The sequence below is a fragment of the Pyrgilauda ruficollis genome, unplaced genomic scaffold, assembly GCF_017590135.1.
Source record: "Pyrgilauda ruficollis isolate IOZ18807 unplaced genomic scaffold, ASM1759013v1 scaffold32, whole genome shotgun sequence".
In the NCBI taxonomy this organism is placed as follows: domain Eukaryota; kingdom Metazoa; phylum Chordata; class Aves; order Passeriformes; family Passeridae; genus Pyrgilauda; species Pyrgilauda ruficollis.
In genome coordinates this window covers 2,384,715-2,402,668 of record NW_024524600.1, presented here as the reverse complement: position 1 = coordinate 2,402,668, position 17,954 = coordinate 2,384,715, and the positions used below count along the sequence as shown (strand labels likewise).

The 17,954-nt window shown below is 39.4% G+C and overlaps 1 protein-coding gene and 1 non-coding gene across 2 annotated transcripts; one reads left to right on the top strand and one right to left on the bottom strand.

The window, feature by feature from the left end:
• Nucleotides 1-1,231: 1,231 nt before the first annotated feature.
• Nucleotides 1,232-16,538, bottom strand: LTA4H (leukotriene A4 hydrolase). Its single transcript, XM_041474429.1, has 19 exons — nt 16,312-16,538; nt 15,034-15,164; nt 12,805-12,925; nt 12,272-12,340; nt 11,509-11,613; nt 9,180-9,232; nt 8,470-8,542; nt 8,013-8,153; nt 7,768-7,791; nt 6,810-6,880; nt 6,585-6,696; nt 5,561-5,705; nt 5,380-5,483; nt 4,958-5,028; nt 4,671-4,725; nt 3,741-3,836; nt 3,138-3,220; nt 2,327-2,431; nt 1,232-2,047 (listed from the first exon to the last, which is right to left on the bottom strand). The coding sequence occupies exons 1-19, from the start codon at nt 16,456-16,458 to the stop codon at nt 1,927-1,929; spliced, it is 1,827 nt and encodes a 608-aa protein (XP_041330363.1). The 5' UTR covers nt 16,459-16,538; the 3' UTR covers nt 1,232-1,926.
• A 186-nt stretch (nt 16,539-16,724) lies between these two features.
• TRNAD-GUC lies at nt 16,725-16,796 on the top strand. Its single transcript has one exon. It is a non-coding gene; the product is annotated as a tRNA-Asp (tRNA).
• Nucleotides 16,797-17,954: the final 1,158 nt, after the last annotated feature.

Genomic DNA, 17,954 nt, shown 5'->3' with positions numbered 1-17,954 from the left:
TATCTTGGGATCCATCAGTCGGAGACACTGTCCCAGCAGAGCTACCCAGGACCATACCAGAGAAAGCCATGCCTGACACAGTTTTATTTTTTCTGACTCTGACAACAAGAAACCAGGATTATCTGGCAGCAGGAACTCTAACTGCCAAAGCACTGTATATGATACATGGGCTTTTACAACAAAATGCAAGTTACCCCAAAACTAGTGACATAAAGCATTTATAAACAAAGGACAGTTTTCATTGCAATCTGGTAACTCAAACCAGAGCCTGTTAACATCAGATATCCCCTCCTCTGACCAGAGCTCATGCTCATATACAGAACTTGGGGAAGAAGGAGGAAGCAGGGGGATGTTTGGGATGATGGCATTTGTCTCCCCGAGTAATCCTGCTCTCCTGGAGATACCTGAACACCTGCCTGCCCATGGGAAGCACTGAATTAATTCCTTGTTTGGCTTTGCTTGTGTGTGCAGCTTTTGCTTTATCTGTTAAACTGTCTTTCTTTATCTCAACCCATGAGTTTACTCACTTTTACTCTTTCAATTCTCTCCCCCATCCCATGCGATGGGGGAGAGAGTGAGTGGCTGTGTGGGGATTAGTCACTGCCTGGGTTTAAACCACAAGTTGAAAGCTTATATGGATCAAAACTCTGAAGTAAACCAGCTGACAGGCTCCCTCTCGTCCTAAGTGCTAGACTTAAACCAAGCCTTTTGCCAGATTATACTGCCACTCTCCTCCCCTAAGCCAGCACTTTTTGGTTTTGTTTGTCACTCCTTGATATGGAGTGACATACCTCTATGCCAACAGATTTAATTTCTTATCAAACTGTTCTTATCAAACTCGCTGCAAGACAGCCTAGAGATGGCAGCATTTGCCACAGCATCATCTAAACCATTGGCTGCAACTGCTCTAACAAATACAGCAAAACCAGCTCTCCCATTGTTTTTGAACTTATCTCCATTTGTTATATGAGCATGAGGGGTGGTGCCCAGAACTAGTTAAAAAATCCAAATATTGAAAGACTCAAACTGGGCAAGAAAAGTCTTGGGCCTTAGCCCCCGCTACAATAATAAGTTTAGAAAAATAAATAGTGGGTTGAAAAACCATTTTGGTCTTCATTGTCCTCTTGGACTCATAATAAAAATTTCTCCCACAACAAAGTAGAATAAATAAAACAAAACTATTAAATCAAAACTTTTTGATAGATCAATACACAGACAAGACAGACAAATAGGGAATGAAAAGATTTATTTTTTATTATTTTGGTACTTGAAGTTTCAACCACTGTGCTACGGAAAAGAATGCTGTGCACAAAGAGCCATACCATCCACCAATTAATTTTCCAAGTTCTTCAATTCTATCACTGACAAATGACCACATCTCAGAACAGTTTTTGTTTATTCTAAAAATTGCTTGTAATCAAGACATTCTCTCAATTCCAGAGATGTAGAAATTTTGCTGCTTTAGTCAGAAATGCAAAATAGAAAGTGTAGGAGAATGGACTGCAAGCAACCTTGCCCCTGATGAATTACAGCTGTGCTAATTATCAAAGAGGAGGAACTGCCTTGCCCTTAATGGGACAAGGCTGTGTCCAATGAGGATGAATGTTATAAAAGAGTAGGTTAGCTGGTCGAGGAGGAGACACAAAGAAGGAGAGAGACAGAAAAGGAAGAGCTTTTTTTGCTGGCCCTGCTGTGAGGGGCTGTTGTTGGAGCCTGCTGGAGTCAGAGTCTGGGAGTAGTTGGAGCCTGCTGGCAGCGCTATCTACTGCAACAGTACTGAACTTGATTTGGAAAATTAATTTTAAGTTACATAAGTACCAAAGCAGCAGAGCATTTTATGGTATAATCAAGCACGCATATCAACGGTTTGGGCAATCAGTCTCTTCTTTCAGCAACACAAAAATCTCAAAGAAATAGGTACATTTGTCACTGGTCCTGCTTCAAGTCTTTGCCCACAAGCATTGAAGTGACGGGGTGCATAGAGGCCCTATGCTCCAGAAATGTCTTGACAGCCAGATCACGACTCTTGTCAAAACTGTAAAGATCCCTGTAAATAAAGGAGTGGGGGGAGGCACCATTACAAAAAACCAGGAAAATAATACAACAGGAATTTTCCCAAGGTTTTACTTTTCCCTCAAAAGCCCTGCCTTAATGTGCATCCTAAGCTTTTTTCTATGCAAAAAAATGTCAGCAAGTGGAAAGTTCCTCTGAAGATAATCTTGTTCACAGTATACAGAGAATTCTGTATTATTCAACATGCACAATAAATGCATTTCAAGTATTATTCATTCCATTATAGCTCCTGCAATTTGGAGATTACTTTTACCTGAACAATGGTCGAGTAAACTTCATCCTGCCCTGATCTGTTGCCATTTTTAAAGCCAGAGGAATAGCTTCTTCCCATTTGGACCTGATACAGAGACGCAGCCATCTGGATGTGGAAGACAAAGTTTGCACTTACATTTTCATTTGTGGTAGCATAGTGGTTGGTTATCTAATGATTCTGTTCCCATAAATGCTTTGAGCACTGCTGTGTCATCATGGGAATGAGATTCTAGCTCAACATCAAATATTTAGTGTTTTATTAGCACACTACATACATCAACTTTTCTGTACAACAGGAAAAGATTGCAGCCAAGTTCCTCCAAAATGGAGGATTATTTTCTGCAGCTATGTATTTTTTATATTACAAGAGTGTCCAGTTGCATCACTCAGAACTGAATTATACAGCACTTGTCCCATTTGACCAATGGATAAAACAACCAACCAACCAAATGAAATGTCACCAGCTATTATTTTGTTTTAAAAATAAATTGATCTTGTTACAAGTAGAAACCATACAATATGTTTAAAATACTTTGTTATCAGGTTCCTTTGCTAGCATGCCAGATTAAAATAAAGAACAGCTTATCTGCTGTCCACTGAGTTCTTCTACTAGACTGTGTTTGTCCAATTCATGAATAACAAGATACCACTCTAGTAAGCACGATACCTGCACATACATTTACAAAACAACAACAAAAACCCCAAACCCAAACCCTGCCCCAGTTCTGTAAAACAGGATGTCTCAGGTGAAGCAGGACAACTTGTCTTATGAAAACATTTCATATTTTAAAAGTGCCCATACTAGAACAAACCTGAATCTTATTTCAGAGTTGTTTATAGCATTGAAGTCATATACTTCCTGCATGCGTTGGACATGTGACAATGGAAGAGGTGCCTGAAAAAGAAATTGCACAGTCAAAATAAGCCAGAGGAAGACTTCAAGCCAGGAATTTCAGTAATAAACAGAGTAATTCAAGATGATTGGTGCTATAAAGGAACTGAAATCCTACCATGACAAATATTTCATTTGTTCCTTTTATCTTTTCAGTGTATGGAAAGGGGCAAGGAATAAATATTACCTAATTCCCATATTCTGTACTATTGAAACATTCAAGACAAAGTATTTTTGTTCAATTTTATTTATAGCTTATTTGCTATAACATCTGATACAGACAGATTCAAACACCTCATGGTTTTGTTTTTAGCTTTCAATCCAAAACACTTGGTTGTTGTTCATTAGCTGAAGAGGCAGACATAAGGGAGGCAAGGCTGAAGTTTTCAATTACTATGCATGCTGAGAGCAAATTAATTTAGCAAACATAAAAGAAAAAGAGTAGCTTAATTTCAAAGCACGTTAGAGCTTCTATGTCTGCTTTTGTGATACCAGAATCAAGTCATCCCAGGTGTGCATTTACCTCCAGAAGCAACAGTGCCAGGAACTCAATTAACTGATGAGATGACATTTCCTTCAGGTCTGCTGAGCTGAATGAGCCCAAATCACTTTCTTTTGCCTAAAAGAGAATAGGTACTTAATTTTTAATAGGTATTTCAAAATACAATCAGGTGTAATTTTCTGTTTTGATATCCACTCTTTTGAGCCATTTCACTTTAAAAAGATACTGATTTGTATCTGTGCAATAAGGGGAAGGGAGGGACTTAAGCTGCTGTCTGATGTTTGTACACTTCACTTACTTTCTCTTCACTGATCTTTTTATCCCCACTGACTTTCTGTTAGTTAAGTGAAAAATCAAATACTTTTCTATAAAAAGCAAGATTCAGATAAAGAAAATTAAAAGATAGGATGCAAGTACAGTGAAAAGCTACAAAAGTAACAAAAGGAGGGTACACTGAATTCTCTATTAGTTGTATGACTTTTATGCTTCAAACTAGGAGAAAATTATGTGGTATTAATTAATATACTTTAGGTACCAGTTTTTGATGGGAAATGCATACTAACTCCAGTATACCATAGAGGAACTACTGCTAATACAATATAATCAGTAATGCAGAGGTACCCTGGCATTTGTTTTTAAATCAAGCCATAATATCAGGGTTTCAAAAAGAGTATTTTCCCTTTGGTTACTACATATGCATAACAAGAAGTTGGCTCTGTGCCTTGTTAAAATATGGACTGCACTTCACAGAGAGAAGTCACAGCTAATCCCTTGACTCTACAATGAAGGTCTAGTCTAGGAAATGCAAAATCAATCCCTGGCAGCCATACTGTAACTATAAATACACACACTCTCAACAAATGAGAGATTTTAGAAGAGAATGGCTCACTTTGTGTAACAAAATATTAGTTTTTCAAAATAGAGACACTTCAGCATTCTTTAACCACTCACTTGGATCCATCTTTGGCTCAAGGCAATGCAAGCATTTGATAGTGTAATATCATACCTGTCAAATATTACAAACAAAGGCCCACATAAATAAATAACCACAGAATAAAAGACTGAAAACATTAAGAGTGACTATTTTTACTGCTATATGCACCTACATAGTACTAGGGCATTTCCCAATAAAACATTTATAAGACTTTCACCCTGTTTACAAACTGCTTCATGACTTTTAGGAAAATCACGTGCAATCTGGAGAAGGAAAAGATGAACTACAGAAGAGTGCAGCTTACGTAGGCTTCACTGGTGGCATTCCTGGAGCATGAAACCACGAGTTCCAGTCAACTTTATCAAGAATATCTACCTACAAAGCAACACAAAACCTTATTAAATTTTAAATCTAATTTAGGATTTTTTTTGAGAAAAACATATATATTTTCAGTCTTTTTATTTGTTTTGATAACATTCCTCCAATTACCCCAAAGAATGCTATACAGATTACTTTAAAACAAAGCATTCCCCTCTACAAAAAGAAAAAAAAAAAAAAGGCATCTTAATGCAAACCCATCTTCACAAGGCTTCAGATTACAACATATTAAGTTCTTGAAATAAAGAAAAGAAATACAAAGAACTTGTCTTTAAATAAGTTCTGACCTAAGTCAGAATTTCACATAATTCAAAGGTTTCAAGCAATCAGTTTTAAATACTACCCAACCTTATCCTTGAAGTAGGAGTACAAGAACTTTTTCCAGTCCTCCGTCACTATGCTCTTATAAGCAAACTTCTGAACATAAGCCTTCAAGAAGCCTATGAAGACATCTAACAAAACAGAAAACATTTTAGTGTTTGAAATTAAGGTGGAAAACAAAAACATATAAAATCTGACTAATGCTTACCTGGTCCTCCAAGGAGCTGTTCGAGGTAAAAAAGCAAAGCAAAGCCTTTCTCGTATGGCACAGAGGAATAGGCAACATCAGGATCAACTTCATCCAGATTAATGACGAGGTTAGTTACAGGATTTTTATCTCCAAGTGTATTTATCTGTGTCAAAGACACAAGAACAGATATCAGTCTAGGAAAACTGGCACTCCTGCAGATCTGCACTAATTCTTTTTATAAAGGTATAAACCATCCAAAACTGAGACAGCTTCATTTCAAAGCATTCTCCTTCTTTTTTCTGAAGTTCTGAATCTTCACAAACCTTAAATTACTAAAATTTAGAATCAACCACACTGTGCTCCAGCTGTCTCAAAGCAGTTAATTACTATCATGTCTGTCTAACCATGAGCACCTATTAGTCTGGCTATATTTATCCACTTATTAACAAACTATTTGAACTACATCATTAAGCCTTTGAATTTAAAACCTCTGTTGACAGAAGGAGAAGTGCCAGGAAAACTTCAGCTCTGAACAGGGGCAGAACAGATTTCAGGCTGCTCAGGGAACTAGTAGGATATCACAGACTAGATATCTGAAAACTAAAGTTTGATTATGCTACCAAAACACAAAACTAAACAACCCTCTTAGACAGCAAGAAATTAGTTGTTGGCATGAGGCACTGGAAATTCTGATGGTTACGGCTGCAGACAATTTTGATTAACTTTCAGCTGCTTACCAGCATGCTAACAGGTAATACTGCAATTAACTTTCAGCTGCTTACCAGCATGCTAACAGGTAATACTGCAATTTAGTTATACCCAGGACAACCAGAAGAGGCTGTAAAGATGTTCGTCCTTACAGAAAAGCTTAAAACAATTCAAAAAGCTTTATCTAATCTGAGTATATGAAGCTATTACCTTGGGTAGCAATCAAACACCTTGGAATCAAAGTTGTTCATCGTCTAATAAGAAAGCATTAGGAAAGCTGACAAGACAAATTTTATTTGTGGGAAACACGTATGATGACTTTAAAACTATTTACTGTATTCTGCAGCTCTCGCCAACCTCCTAGGGCCTGGAAGTGCCTGAACTGCTCACCAAACAACCGACCACCGATCCTGCGTTCCAGGTACACAGTATGACCCTCATTCAGCCTGGGAAGACATTGATGAAGTCAGCACTGGTAGGATGGTAAGATGAATTTAGCTAGTCTCTTTACAGATTAAACTTAAAATATGATTTGCATTGCATTGAACATCATACCCACCAAAAATGCTCCCATGTTTTGTTGGTTACCAAGTTTCCTGTCCAGCTATGAGAGATTTCATGCGCAATAACCTAAAACACAAAAACAGATCCACCATTTAGACTCCTCTGGAAAAAAAACATCAGATTCCAACAGAAAGAATAAAATGTTGGTGGGATCTCATTTGCTATGTTATGTTCACAAGTCAGTTAGCATTCACAGTTCTGTAGACCTATCCATATGAATTTTGAGCAGAGGACTCATGCTACCCTAGCTGACAGAAACAATTTTCAACGTCCAGCCTGCAAGCCACAGAGCCAAACTGATCAACAGCTTGGTGTAGGTAACTTGTTTATGAAATCACATTTCAGAATACAGAATACCAAGTGATGGACTAATACTGCTTTCTCACCTAAGCAACTTCTGCAGTGGGAAAGCTAATGATGCATGATACATTAAAAAGTATCCATGTCAAATATTTCAGTATTCTTTGTTTAAGACAACCTTTTTTTTTAAAGTTTAGCAGTACATCAGTCTAGTAAAAAGACAAAGGCAATAAAATTGCATTCAGAGTATTCAACTTCGCAGAAAAAAAAGACACATAGAGGAAGAAGTTATCTCCTAACCATTTTGATGAGGCCAGTTCAGTTGAGATTTTCAAACATATCTGTACACAGATGTTGTGGTTTAACAGGACAGGAAAAGAGTTATGGAGCAGCTAACCTCAGGCAGCCCCCTGTGTATACAGGCACCCATATTATTTCCGTCTGTCGGTTTTGTATCTATATCTACAAAATAGATACTTTACAGAGTTTACTTAAAATTAACACTCACTTTTGTAAGAATTCTTGACTTACTGCCTTAACTTTTCATTTTCCCAAGGAAAAAAGACCAAATTTTTAGGTATTTATTATAAAGGAATTCAGATACATCTTCAAGTTGTGTTGTACTTAAAGAGATGAAGCTATTTTTGACTTACGTTTGATAGAGATCGATCACCTGCCTAAAAAGAAAAGGGAAAGACAAGTTAGTTGTTAGGTTCAAGTCAGCCTCAAAATAGATCACTTCATGCAATTTCTTGTATGTTCCCTAACTCCAAAGGAGGCAGGAACATTTACAGGTCTTTCTAGGAAGAAGACTAATCCAACTTGTGTATTAATGTCCATCACCTAATTGATATGCAATCCCTAAGGAAAAGCTGATTTTTATCACAGCTATACTTACCAGCAGTGTTGGAGTTACAAAAGTAAGACAAGGATTCTCCATACCACCATAAGGAAAAGAAGGTGGTAAGACTAATAAATCATACTGTCCCCACACATAAGGTCCTGCCAAATCTTCTGCTGTTTTCAGCATAGCTTCAGCCTGAAAAAAGAATTCACATTAGTTTCTAAGATGATTTCTGACTACAAACACTGAACAAATAATATGCTATTGATCCCATGTTCCATTCCCTTTCACCTTGGCAAGTCCCACATATAAGACAAGTATGGGACTGTATCAATATGTATTTTCAGTACTAAGTTTGTACTGCAATAGAATAGTAGCATTTTGTGGGATGGGAGGTAGAGAAAGGAGAACTAAAGATGACCAAAACAGTGAACTGTAGTCTGTTTCTTTTCCAATACTATGTGAAATAGTTATCTTACAACACTGTTTTTCGTTGTTGTTAATTACTCACCTCAGAAAATTCATAGGCTGATTTATCCACTAGTTCCTTTTCAGCCCACACCAGTGTCCTTGGGCCAATCTTTCTGTTGAAAGTAAAAATAAATGCCAATAAGACAGTACGAACCAGAAGTAATTCTGTGGGAAACTAATACAGACAGCACATGTGTAACTGTGCTCTTGAGTAAGCCACGTTGCAGAGGCAACTCATTAGAGAATCTTTGTCTGCTTTTCCTCCCCATTGCTGAAGCAAAGCCTTAGAAAACAAAACAAACAACACGCATGCATTATTCAGCACAAAGGAACAGGAAAACCACTTGCAGATTTTTAAACACTATCAAGCCCTAATATAAAAGCATTACTGTGGCCTAGATTAACACAACCTTGTGCCAATGAGAAATGAAGCTGAAGCAATACTTTTCTGCCTTTGACAGAAAAGGCTTATCTGTTAACTAGTAAAGAAGATCTATTCCCTGTGCTAAATTTTAAACACTAAGGGCTTTTTCAGGTCCGAACTCCTTATGCTGTTTCTCTAATTTACAGCACAAGTAAAAAAATTATTCAAGAGCAAATCAACATACATGCAGTTTGATACAAATAAACTGGTTAACTGAATATCTAAGACCCTTTAAATTTAGACATAAGACCAAGAAACAATTTTTTAAAAAGCTCTAAATATTTCTTGTGGTTATTAATATTTATACATTGTACAGATTCACTCACCTACTTTCTAAAGCTCCAACCACTAAAGCAAACAAGTAGCAAGGTACGGGAACCTAGTGGAGAACACAGGAAAAAGAAAGAAATCTTATTTGTAATGTCAGTTATCAGACTACTGACTGAGAGAAGTACAAAAGTATATAAATAAAGAAGTTTTCCTCCAGAGTTTCCTGCCTTAAAGGCAGGCACTGTTTTTTCAAAAACATTGTTCTTTCTCCCCAAATGATACTCCTTTATCTACAGGATGTACTTGCTTCACAGATGTTTCAGGCAAAACCCACAAAACTGTAAGTATCATCTCTGTTTGAAAAAATCTGCATACAAAATTCCTGCTGGTTTGGTTTCTCTTCAAAAGAAAGTCAGTTCTCCATATTCATTTCAGTTCCACTAAATTTTACGGAAGGAGAAGTTAAGAGATACTGCTCAGATAAAGGGCAGTTTTATCACACAGAAGGATGCAGGAAGAGCTTTAATGAAGTAAACAAGAATATTTATGGATATAAATATATTAAAGACAAAAGATTCAGGAAAAATCTAAATGTATATATTTGATTTCCATGTTTGGAATTAAAAAAACTCTAAATGTTTTTTTATTTCAATGAAAAAAACTCCTAACTGAAGTATCTTTATAGAGAACTGCTTTCTTCAAGTGCTCTGGAAAGAAAAGGGGATAATACAGCCATCCCTGTAAAAGTTCCACTTCATCTGAATTTAAACAATGTAAAATAAGTAAGACTTTAAATCATAATTAGTTGGAGACACAATTTCAAAAAATTTTATTCTATTATCCACAAACCATTTAAATATTGTATATTAAAATACCCATATCATCATCTGTGTTTTAATTTTACCTATTAACCCACAGAACATATTATTGAAAAGAACAAAGTCCCTTGACTTATGTTATAGATGAGTTAAGAAAAAACTGTCAATACACCTTCACATTTTGATGTCCAATTTGTTAATTTGACTTTTGAAATTCAAATGTCAACGACTGTAAACTCTTTTTTACAGAGGTTGCTCTCCACTACCCTTCTTTCCAGCCTGGCTATGCAGGAGCAGAAAAAGTAGTTTTAGGTAAGCCTCAGCACACATATATATCCAAGAGCTTGATGCATTTGCCTTTTTCATCTGAGGAAACAGACACCTCTTCTAACAAATCAGTGTCAACATCAGGTGATGTGTGTGTCCTTTTTCATGTCTTTTTTCATTTATGTATTTTGTGTTTAATGTGTTTTCTTTAAAGAAAAGCATGTATTTTTTTTTTAAAGTAATGGTTTTCTGTATCAGAAAGTGTAGCATAATTTCAATGACACCAAATGTTATTTCTTGTATAGGTCCATCATGCTTATCAACAGTGTATTCCTAGATAACATTCATCTCTGGATTACACAGACAACATAGAAGTCTTCTGTACTAGACTGAGAGTGGCAAATGTTTTGGCTCCACAGAGAGGGCAGAGCACTGCCTACTGATGAGCTCACAGATAAGGGAACTGTTTTTTCCCCTCTCTCAGGTTTCACGCAGCAGCCAAATCAAACCCGACAGCTGCTGCAGTTCCGAGTACTCTGACCCCCTCCTCTCCTCCAGTCACATCATACCATTCCTCCTTGCAGTTATTCAGTGTCAACAGCCCAGATCTTATGCTAATTTTATCTGCTTGTTCAGCAAAATGAACTGGGCTCACCAGAAGAGGTCATAAACACCAAAAACTGTGAGACAAAAATGCTAGAATAGTAAATCAGGACTGCTGCTTTATGAGCAGTGGAATTATTAGACAAGCTGCAACACTTACTAAAACTTCCAGAGAATAGTAATCTTTGATTGGCTGGAAATACTTTCTTTCCATAGAAACCAAAGTTTTCGCATTCCAAAAAAAATTTTAAAAATTTCTTGTCAGAATTGCTTAACTTCAAGCTAAAAATTGGTTCTGATGCTGAGTTTCACTGCTTAGATCTTGGTGAGCTTAAAATTTGCAGGGTCTCTTTTCCAAAACTTCCTCCCATATTATTTGCATCTGCACTATTTTCTAAAAATCAGTGCAGACAGAAAGGATTGTGACAGGACTAGTTTTGAGTATTGAAACATTTTCAAAACTCGAATTTGGCTTTTCTGGGAATGCCAAAAAAGACCAGTAAACACCACCAGCACCAGCAATTACTGGTTGTCTTCTCAGAGGTGGAGTTCCATAATGCCTCACATTTCTGGAGTGGCAAAGACCTAGTGAGTCACATGATTTATCCAAGACATCAAAACCACACCTGAGGCGCTTGTGAGCTGCACAGGTCAGGAAGCAGACCCTGTGCAGCCATTTCCCAGCCCGAGCACTCACGTTCTGGCTGAAGCGGTAAACCTTGTGAGCGCTGTCCTCTGGGTCGGGCGCCTCTCCATCGCGGTTGGCGCTCATCAGAGCCACCAGCTCCTTTGGGACGGAAATCTGAAAGGGCACCCAACCATAAGCAACGCAGCTGGCACTCCCTACTACAAGCAGCTGATAACAAAAAGCAGCCCAGATTTGTTCTGTTGTTAGGTCATCTCTGTCAAGTAGAACATAAGGCATATGGAAAATGTTGTCATGAAGACAGGCAATATTGAATTAATCAGAGGAGTACCTCCAACAGAATTCAGACAACTGAATTGTAATGTCACAGTGCACATCTATCTTGCTTTTTGCTTCCTTAAAACTATTTACACCAGGACTGCAAATATCCCCTAGCTATATACCAGAATATATTACTTATGGCATACATAAGAGCCTTTTCAAGTGTTTTTTATTTCACAGCATGCTTTGCTGTCTTACTGTCAGCTTTTCCTGATTTTAGAGCATCTTTCTTTCTTACTACTGCATTTTTACTTCCTTTTGCAAATAGATACATAACAATGAAAAAAGAGTTGACATATACAAAAAGGAAATGGTAAAGTTAGAGAACTGCCACAGCGACGATCAGTTCCTTCCTCTCACATTAAGCTGAAAATTAATATTCTGGTTTTGTATTAGGCCACATGCTAGCAGCTACCAAAAACCCCTGACCAATATAAATTCACCCACTGTAGCAATTGTCTTCAGTTAAGACACATGACTTAGGTTCATCTACCTCTGCATAGTAGGTTAGTTTCACAGCAGGTGTGTCTTGGCATGGAAAAATGGCTCTGCAGTGGATAGCCTAGAGAGGGAGAAAGGAAAAGAAGATAAAACAAAACTGTCTTTCTAATGCAGAGGACTAGAAATAAATCAATTAATACACTATAGTGCAAGTCTGTACAGCTCCTCCAGAGAATTCATTATCTATAATCCAGTACTTCTATCACTTAGAGCTTACAGGCCTTTGTAAAAGGAATAATACTGGGTAAGGCAGATAATAGACACAAGTATTGGTTGTAAAGGGCCATATGCTCTTCAACAAGGGTACTGGAGTGGTTAAGCAGTTCCAGAATTACCAAACTGTAAACATATAATAAAATCTCAACAACATCCTGACAATAAGTGTTTTCATTTAGCACCTTTGACACACACAGCTAGAAGTTACAGGCTGCTGCTCTTCCCCTTTCTAGCCTTTCTCTCCAGTTCTTTAGAAACCAAGGGAAATTACAGTGGTATGTCAAGAAGTTTGGAAAAAATGAACTCAACCTGGCACTGGCTGAAGAGGAATGGGTGTTTCTTTCCAGAAGTTTGCTCTGGAGTAAACCACTGGAGAGCTGAAGACTGTGGAGAGCTTTCAAAAGAGATTTCAACAATTGCTTCTTGTCCCCTGTGTAATAAAGAACACAGTCAGACTGTTTTGACATAAATCCTGATCACACTGAAATTCCTCTGCAAAGATGTCTGAAAAACAGGTCTGCAGCACTGTCTCAAAAGCATTAAAAATGAGAACAAGTATCATACTAAAAGCAGTAATTCCCTTTCAATTAGGGTATTAAAAATTGCTAGCTGATTTCATTTTTTACATTCCAATACTTTTATTATTGTTTTACTAACCAGAAACTTTTCCTCTTCTCTCTTCAAGGAGAGAACAGACCTTTTCTTTAAACTATTTGGGCCAGCTACATGTACATAGTTTTTTCACAGCTAAGTAACCTTGTACATGTAAGTGTAAAAAACCCTCTGCAATACACAAAGAAAAAAGTACAAAGCCATGCATAAGAAGATACATGACTGAATAACACAGAATAAGCATTCTGTACATAAAAAATTTTAGATTTTGTGTCTGACATTAATGTTCTGTAAGTATTATCCTTAAGAAGAAAAAAACACCCTGAAAATTATTAGTAATTACAGAATTAATTCTATTAACAGTTGGAGTTAACAAGAAAAAGAAATAATGCTCAGATTTTATTCAGGGTTTCAGAGCTGGTGTCAAGTAAAAACTAACAGTTATGTGTAAGACAGGTGTCAGTTTGCTAACGAGAGAGCACACACCAACCTGACACACTCATACTCTTATTTATTAAAAACATGTCTTAACCATCACTGACACCCAAAGCACATGGAAGTACTTGCTTCTGTTCTCAGAAAGTTCCAGATTATACATACAGTCTTGGAAAAAATAATCCAGCCATAAATCAGAACAAACTTCAGCTAATCAGAGGAGTTGGACACTAGATAAGCTGACCAGGTGTACACATATGGTTTATAACCAGATTCCTGGTTTATAACTTATTCCAAAGTACATATTAGACAAGAAAAGAGAAAATAACTGCTATTACCATAAGGCACCTTGCTTTCTGAACAATCAGACTTCCAGTTGTAACTCCCACCCTTTCCTATCATTGTTTTATTGATAGTTACATGGGGGACTATGTCTCACACTAGATTATGAACTCTTAGGGTCACAACTCACACCTCCCTCTTTTTTTTCTTAGCAGGAAATTTAGCACTTAAAAAAAAAGGCAGCTGAAAGTCAAATAAAAGAAACGGGCCTATATTTCTGATGTGGTCTGTTTGCTCAAGTACTTAATTTGTTCAATTTCATAAGAGACCAGAAGTGTTAACTATTTTATGACATTCCTTTCTCTTCCTCATTATTTGTGTTTCTTAACTGCACTAATTCAGTGTACAACATTAAAAAGAAAAAAAGCTTGGAAACCAGACTAAACTGAAAGAGTTTTCAAGAGTTTTTAGAGGTAGCAACGAGTTCTAAAAACCAAACAATAAGAAGTAAGAAGCAACTTGATATTCAAGTGTATTCAAACAAGGGAACTTCCTTATACAATCACAGCTTTCAGCTTTGGCACCATGGAGGACTGAGATACCACTGAATTACAACATACAAAGCAAACTGCCAAAAAACATACTGTAATTTGGCAACACCTTTTTAATTCATGCACCTTAAGAGGTAGACCATGGTTAGTTCACTCTCTATCATGCTGCTGAAACTCAAGTTCCAACAAAATAAAACTTTGATTATTTGAAAACATGCTCCTATCTAATCATAGTGGTAACCTGAAGTTCTACAGAAATGCAGAACCAGCCCTTGTATAAAAGAAGGTCCAACTGGGGCTATTGCTCCACGTGCTCCACACTGTAGCAATTCTAAACCAGGTAGTTAAAGCAGAAACAATATTACTGATGAGAAGCACTGGAAAAATTGTGATACATTTCATATAATTTTGCTACTCAGTTTAGGTCCTAATTTTGTACGTGATACAAGGTCTGGGGACAGGTACAAACACTTCCAAAGTTTTGACTACTGAAAGCCAAATGTGACACTAATCTATAAGATCCTACCAAATGAATGCAATACCCTGATTCTAATTTGTAAGTCCCTTTGCAAGCTTTACTCAACAACCCTACAGGCAGACAAGCAGCTTATACAGTGCATTTTCAAAACCACCTAAAGGAGCAGGCAAAAGTGTGTACCTTCTTAGTTCATTTGGAAATGTGATTTCTAGAGGGGTCCCCTTGAAACTGTGCTTTTCTCCAAAAGCAAATTGTGCATCCTGTCCATTTACAGTCACTTTGAATACCTGTACGTCTTTTGTATCCAGGACCTGTGATAAAGAACATATTGCATACCAGTTAAATAGTGTAAAATAATAAATGCAGCACTATGAAATCTTAAACACAAGTCCCTCTGAAGGAAAAAGTATTTTCTAAGTAAAACCAGAAAAGCTGACTGTGTTGACTACCTGGAACCAGCATTTTAAGAGAGCAGCACTGAACTGGGAAAGCCGGAGGGAAAAGAGGAAGAAAACCAACTTCTAACCATAGAAGCGAGTTTATTAAGAAAAACTACAAAGGTAACAACTCCACAGTACTGCTAGGGAGTGAGGAGAACGGTATAAAAGCCCCTGCTAAGGCTTCAGTCCTGGAACGCGCCACTGCAAATCCAGACCTTCATGCAATGGAAGGTGAATTGAATAGTGCAGTACTCATTTTTAGCACGAATGAGGCGATAGTCTTTATTACTATTAGGACTGGGCTTTTACCCTAAATAAATAAGAGCCAAGCACAAAAGGATCTTATGGAGTCAGCATGACAAAAGGCCAGAACCCCCGAATTTCGAATATAATGCGAAGTTTAGGAGGCTCCCTTGCCTATTTCCAGAGATAACAGAGAAAGCAGTCGGCATAACGAAACACACAGGCGAAAAAGAGATCTAAATCTAGATTTCCAGTGATTTATGCCCATCTTTTCGGCAGCCTGCTCTTCGCCGCTTTAAAGGGAAGAGACAATCTTGCCGTTCCCTTGCGCACCGCGCCGGCTCTGGGGGGCTAAGCGGGAACCGGGGGCTGCGAGGCGCTGTCAGGCTCCAGCCGAGCAGCAGGCAGGGGCGGCGGGTCCGAGGAGGGCCAAGCGGCGGGGAAGGAAGGAAGGAAGGACGGAGCGGGACGGGGAAGGACGGGCCGAGGGAAGGACGGGGAGGATTAGGAAGGCGGCAGCGGCGCGGGCTCCGGGCTCGCCCCTCACGGTCCGCGCGGTCCCCTCGCGCCCCCCGCCCTCACCGCCCCTGTCTTCAACCTGCAGCAAGTCTTGGAAATCCTTCAACAACAGATGTGGTCTTTGACTTATCAGTCAAACAGATGACTACAAACACCAGGTCTGTCTTAAGTCAGGTTAACAGAAGCTGTCACAGGGCTTAAAAAAAAAAAAAAAAAAAACCCCTCCCCCCCCCCCCCCCCCCCCCCCCGCCGTTACCAGGCAGCGCAGCGCCTCGCGCTCCGCGCGCGCCGTGAGGGCGGCCGTGCCCCGCAGCACCCGCGCGCCGAAGTCCGCGCGGCAGCGCAGGTGGAGGTGCCGCGTGAGGCAGCACGCGGGAGACGCGAACGAGCTCGGGTCCGCCATCGCTCGCGCGCCGTCTGCTCGCCCTGCCCGGCCGTGCCACCCCGTGCAGCACAGAGCCCGCCGCGGGGGGGGCAGGGGAGGCCCCTGGGAGGTGTAGTGCCGCCCTCCGCGCGGAGAGGGCGGGGGAACGGCGTGAGAACTCCAAAACCCATGGTGCATTGCGAGAGAAGGGGAGTGGGTGAAGTAAGACGCATGGTTGGCCCTCACTGGCGTGTGAATGGCCAAACAGAATGTGAGCAGTACTGAACGGATCGTAGTTGTACAGTTCCTCGTTAGTATAGTGGTAAGTATCCCCGCCTGTCACGCGGGAGACCGGGGTTCGATTCCCCGACGGGGAGGTACAAAAAATTTTTCCTTTCTCCCTAGCTGTACTGTAAAGGCATAATAAAGATTTTGGAAATCCAAGCTGTCCCCAGACAGCTGCAGTAAAAGTGTTCCCACTCTGAAACAGGGAGAACTGAGACAAACCTGTCCGCGTCAGGCTGCCCACATGCTCCGGGGCTGAGGTAGTGGCAGCAGCTCAAAAGATCAGCTGCAGAGCTGAGAACAGGCACAGGGAAAGTGTTTTCATATTTTAATGGCTCAAACAGCTGAACAAGAGGGTTAAACCTTTCAAAAACATTCACCCTTTTTCTTAAACCGAGATGGAAAAAACCTAACTCAGCCTTCTCACCTGAGTCAGAAACAATGGGAAGGGGGACCAGTCAAACAGGCACAGAGGAGGGAAGGTGGAAGGCCAGAGGCCATGTCCTGGCTTGCAGTAATGCAGCCTGGCATTTTTGTCCTCAAAGTGAGAACTTCAGCGATTGGAAAGCCCTGAGGCTTCACTGCATCCTGCCCGGAGCACCCTTAGCTATGTGCACTAGCTAAGAGTAGTTTGCAGAACAGCTGCGAGACTCCAGCATCCCTGCTTACCTTGACTTAGTATCACTGAAAATGCTTTGTTAGGCACTCCCTCTTTTTTTAATCCTTTTGCCAGAAATTTATTTATCTATCTATTTATTACACAATTCAGCACAAAGATACTAGGAGAGATCTCCTCCTGTCTGTGGGAGGTCAGCAGACGCTGAGCAGTAAATACGATCGCCCAAATTTCTCTTTTTCCAAGACAGGAAATAGCTCCATGGCCAATTGCACATAAAAGGAGTAAGGAATTAGGACCCAAGGCAAAAGGCCAAGACAGCCAGCTGTGAGGATGCATGTGTCTGGTGTTCAGAGCAGGAGGCTGGCAGCCCCGCTCTGGCCCTGGCTTTGTGCACTCTGACAGTTTCACTAAAACTAATTTGATGCCCTGAACTGCACACTGAAAGCAGATAGTTCTGTACCATGAGCAACCTTGCATCAACCACCCAACCAGCAGCAAGCACTCAAGTGACAATATTCACAAGAGAAATTTTCTCTGTGTAATAAGAGCTAAGAGGCAACTTGACAGAAAAGTTTGTCAACAAAGGGCAATTACTGTTAACACAGCATTGCTGGAAACCATGGGCATGTAA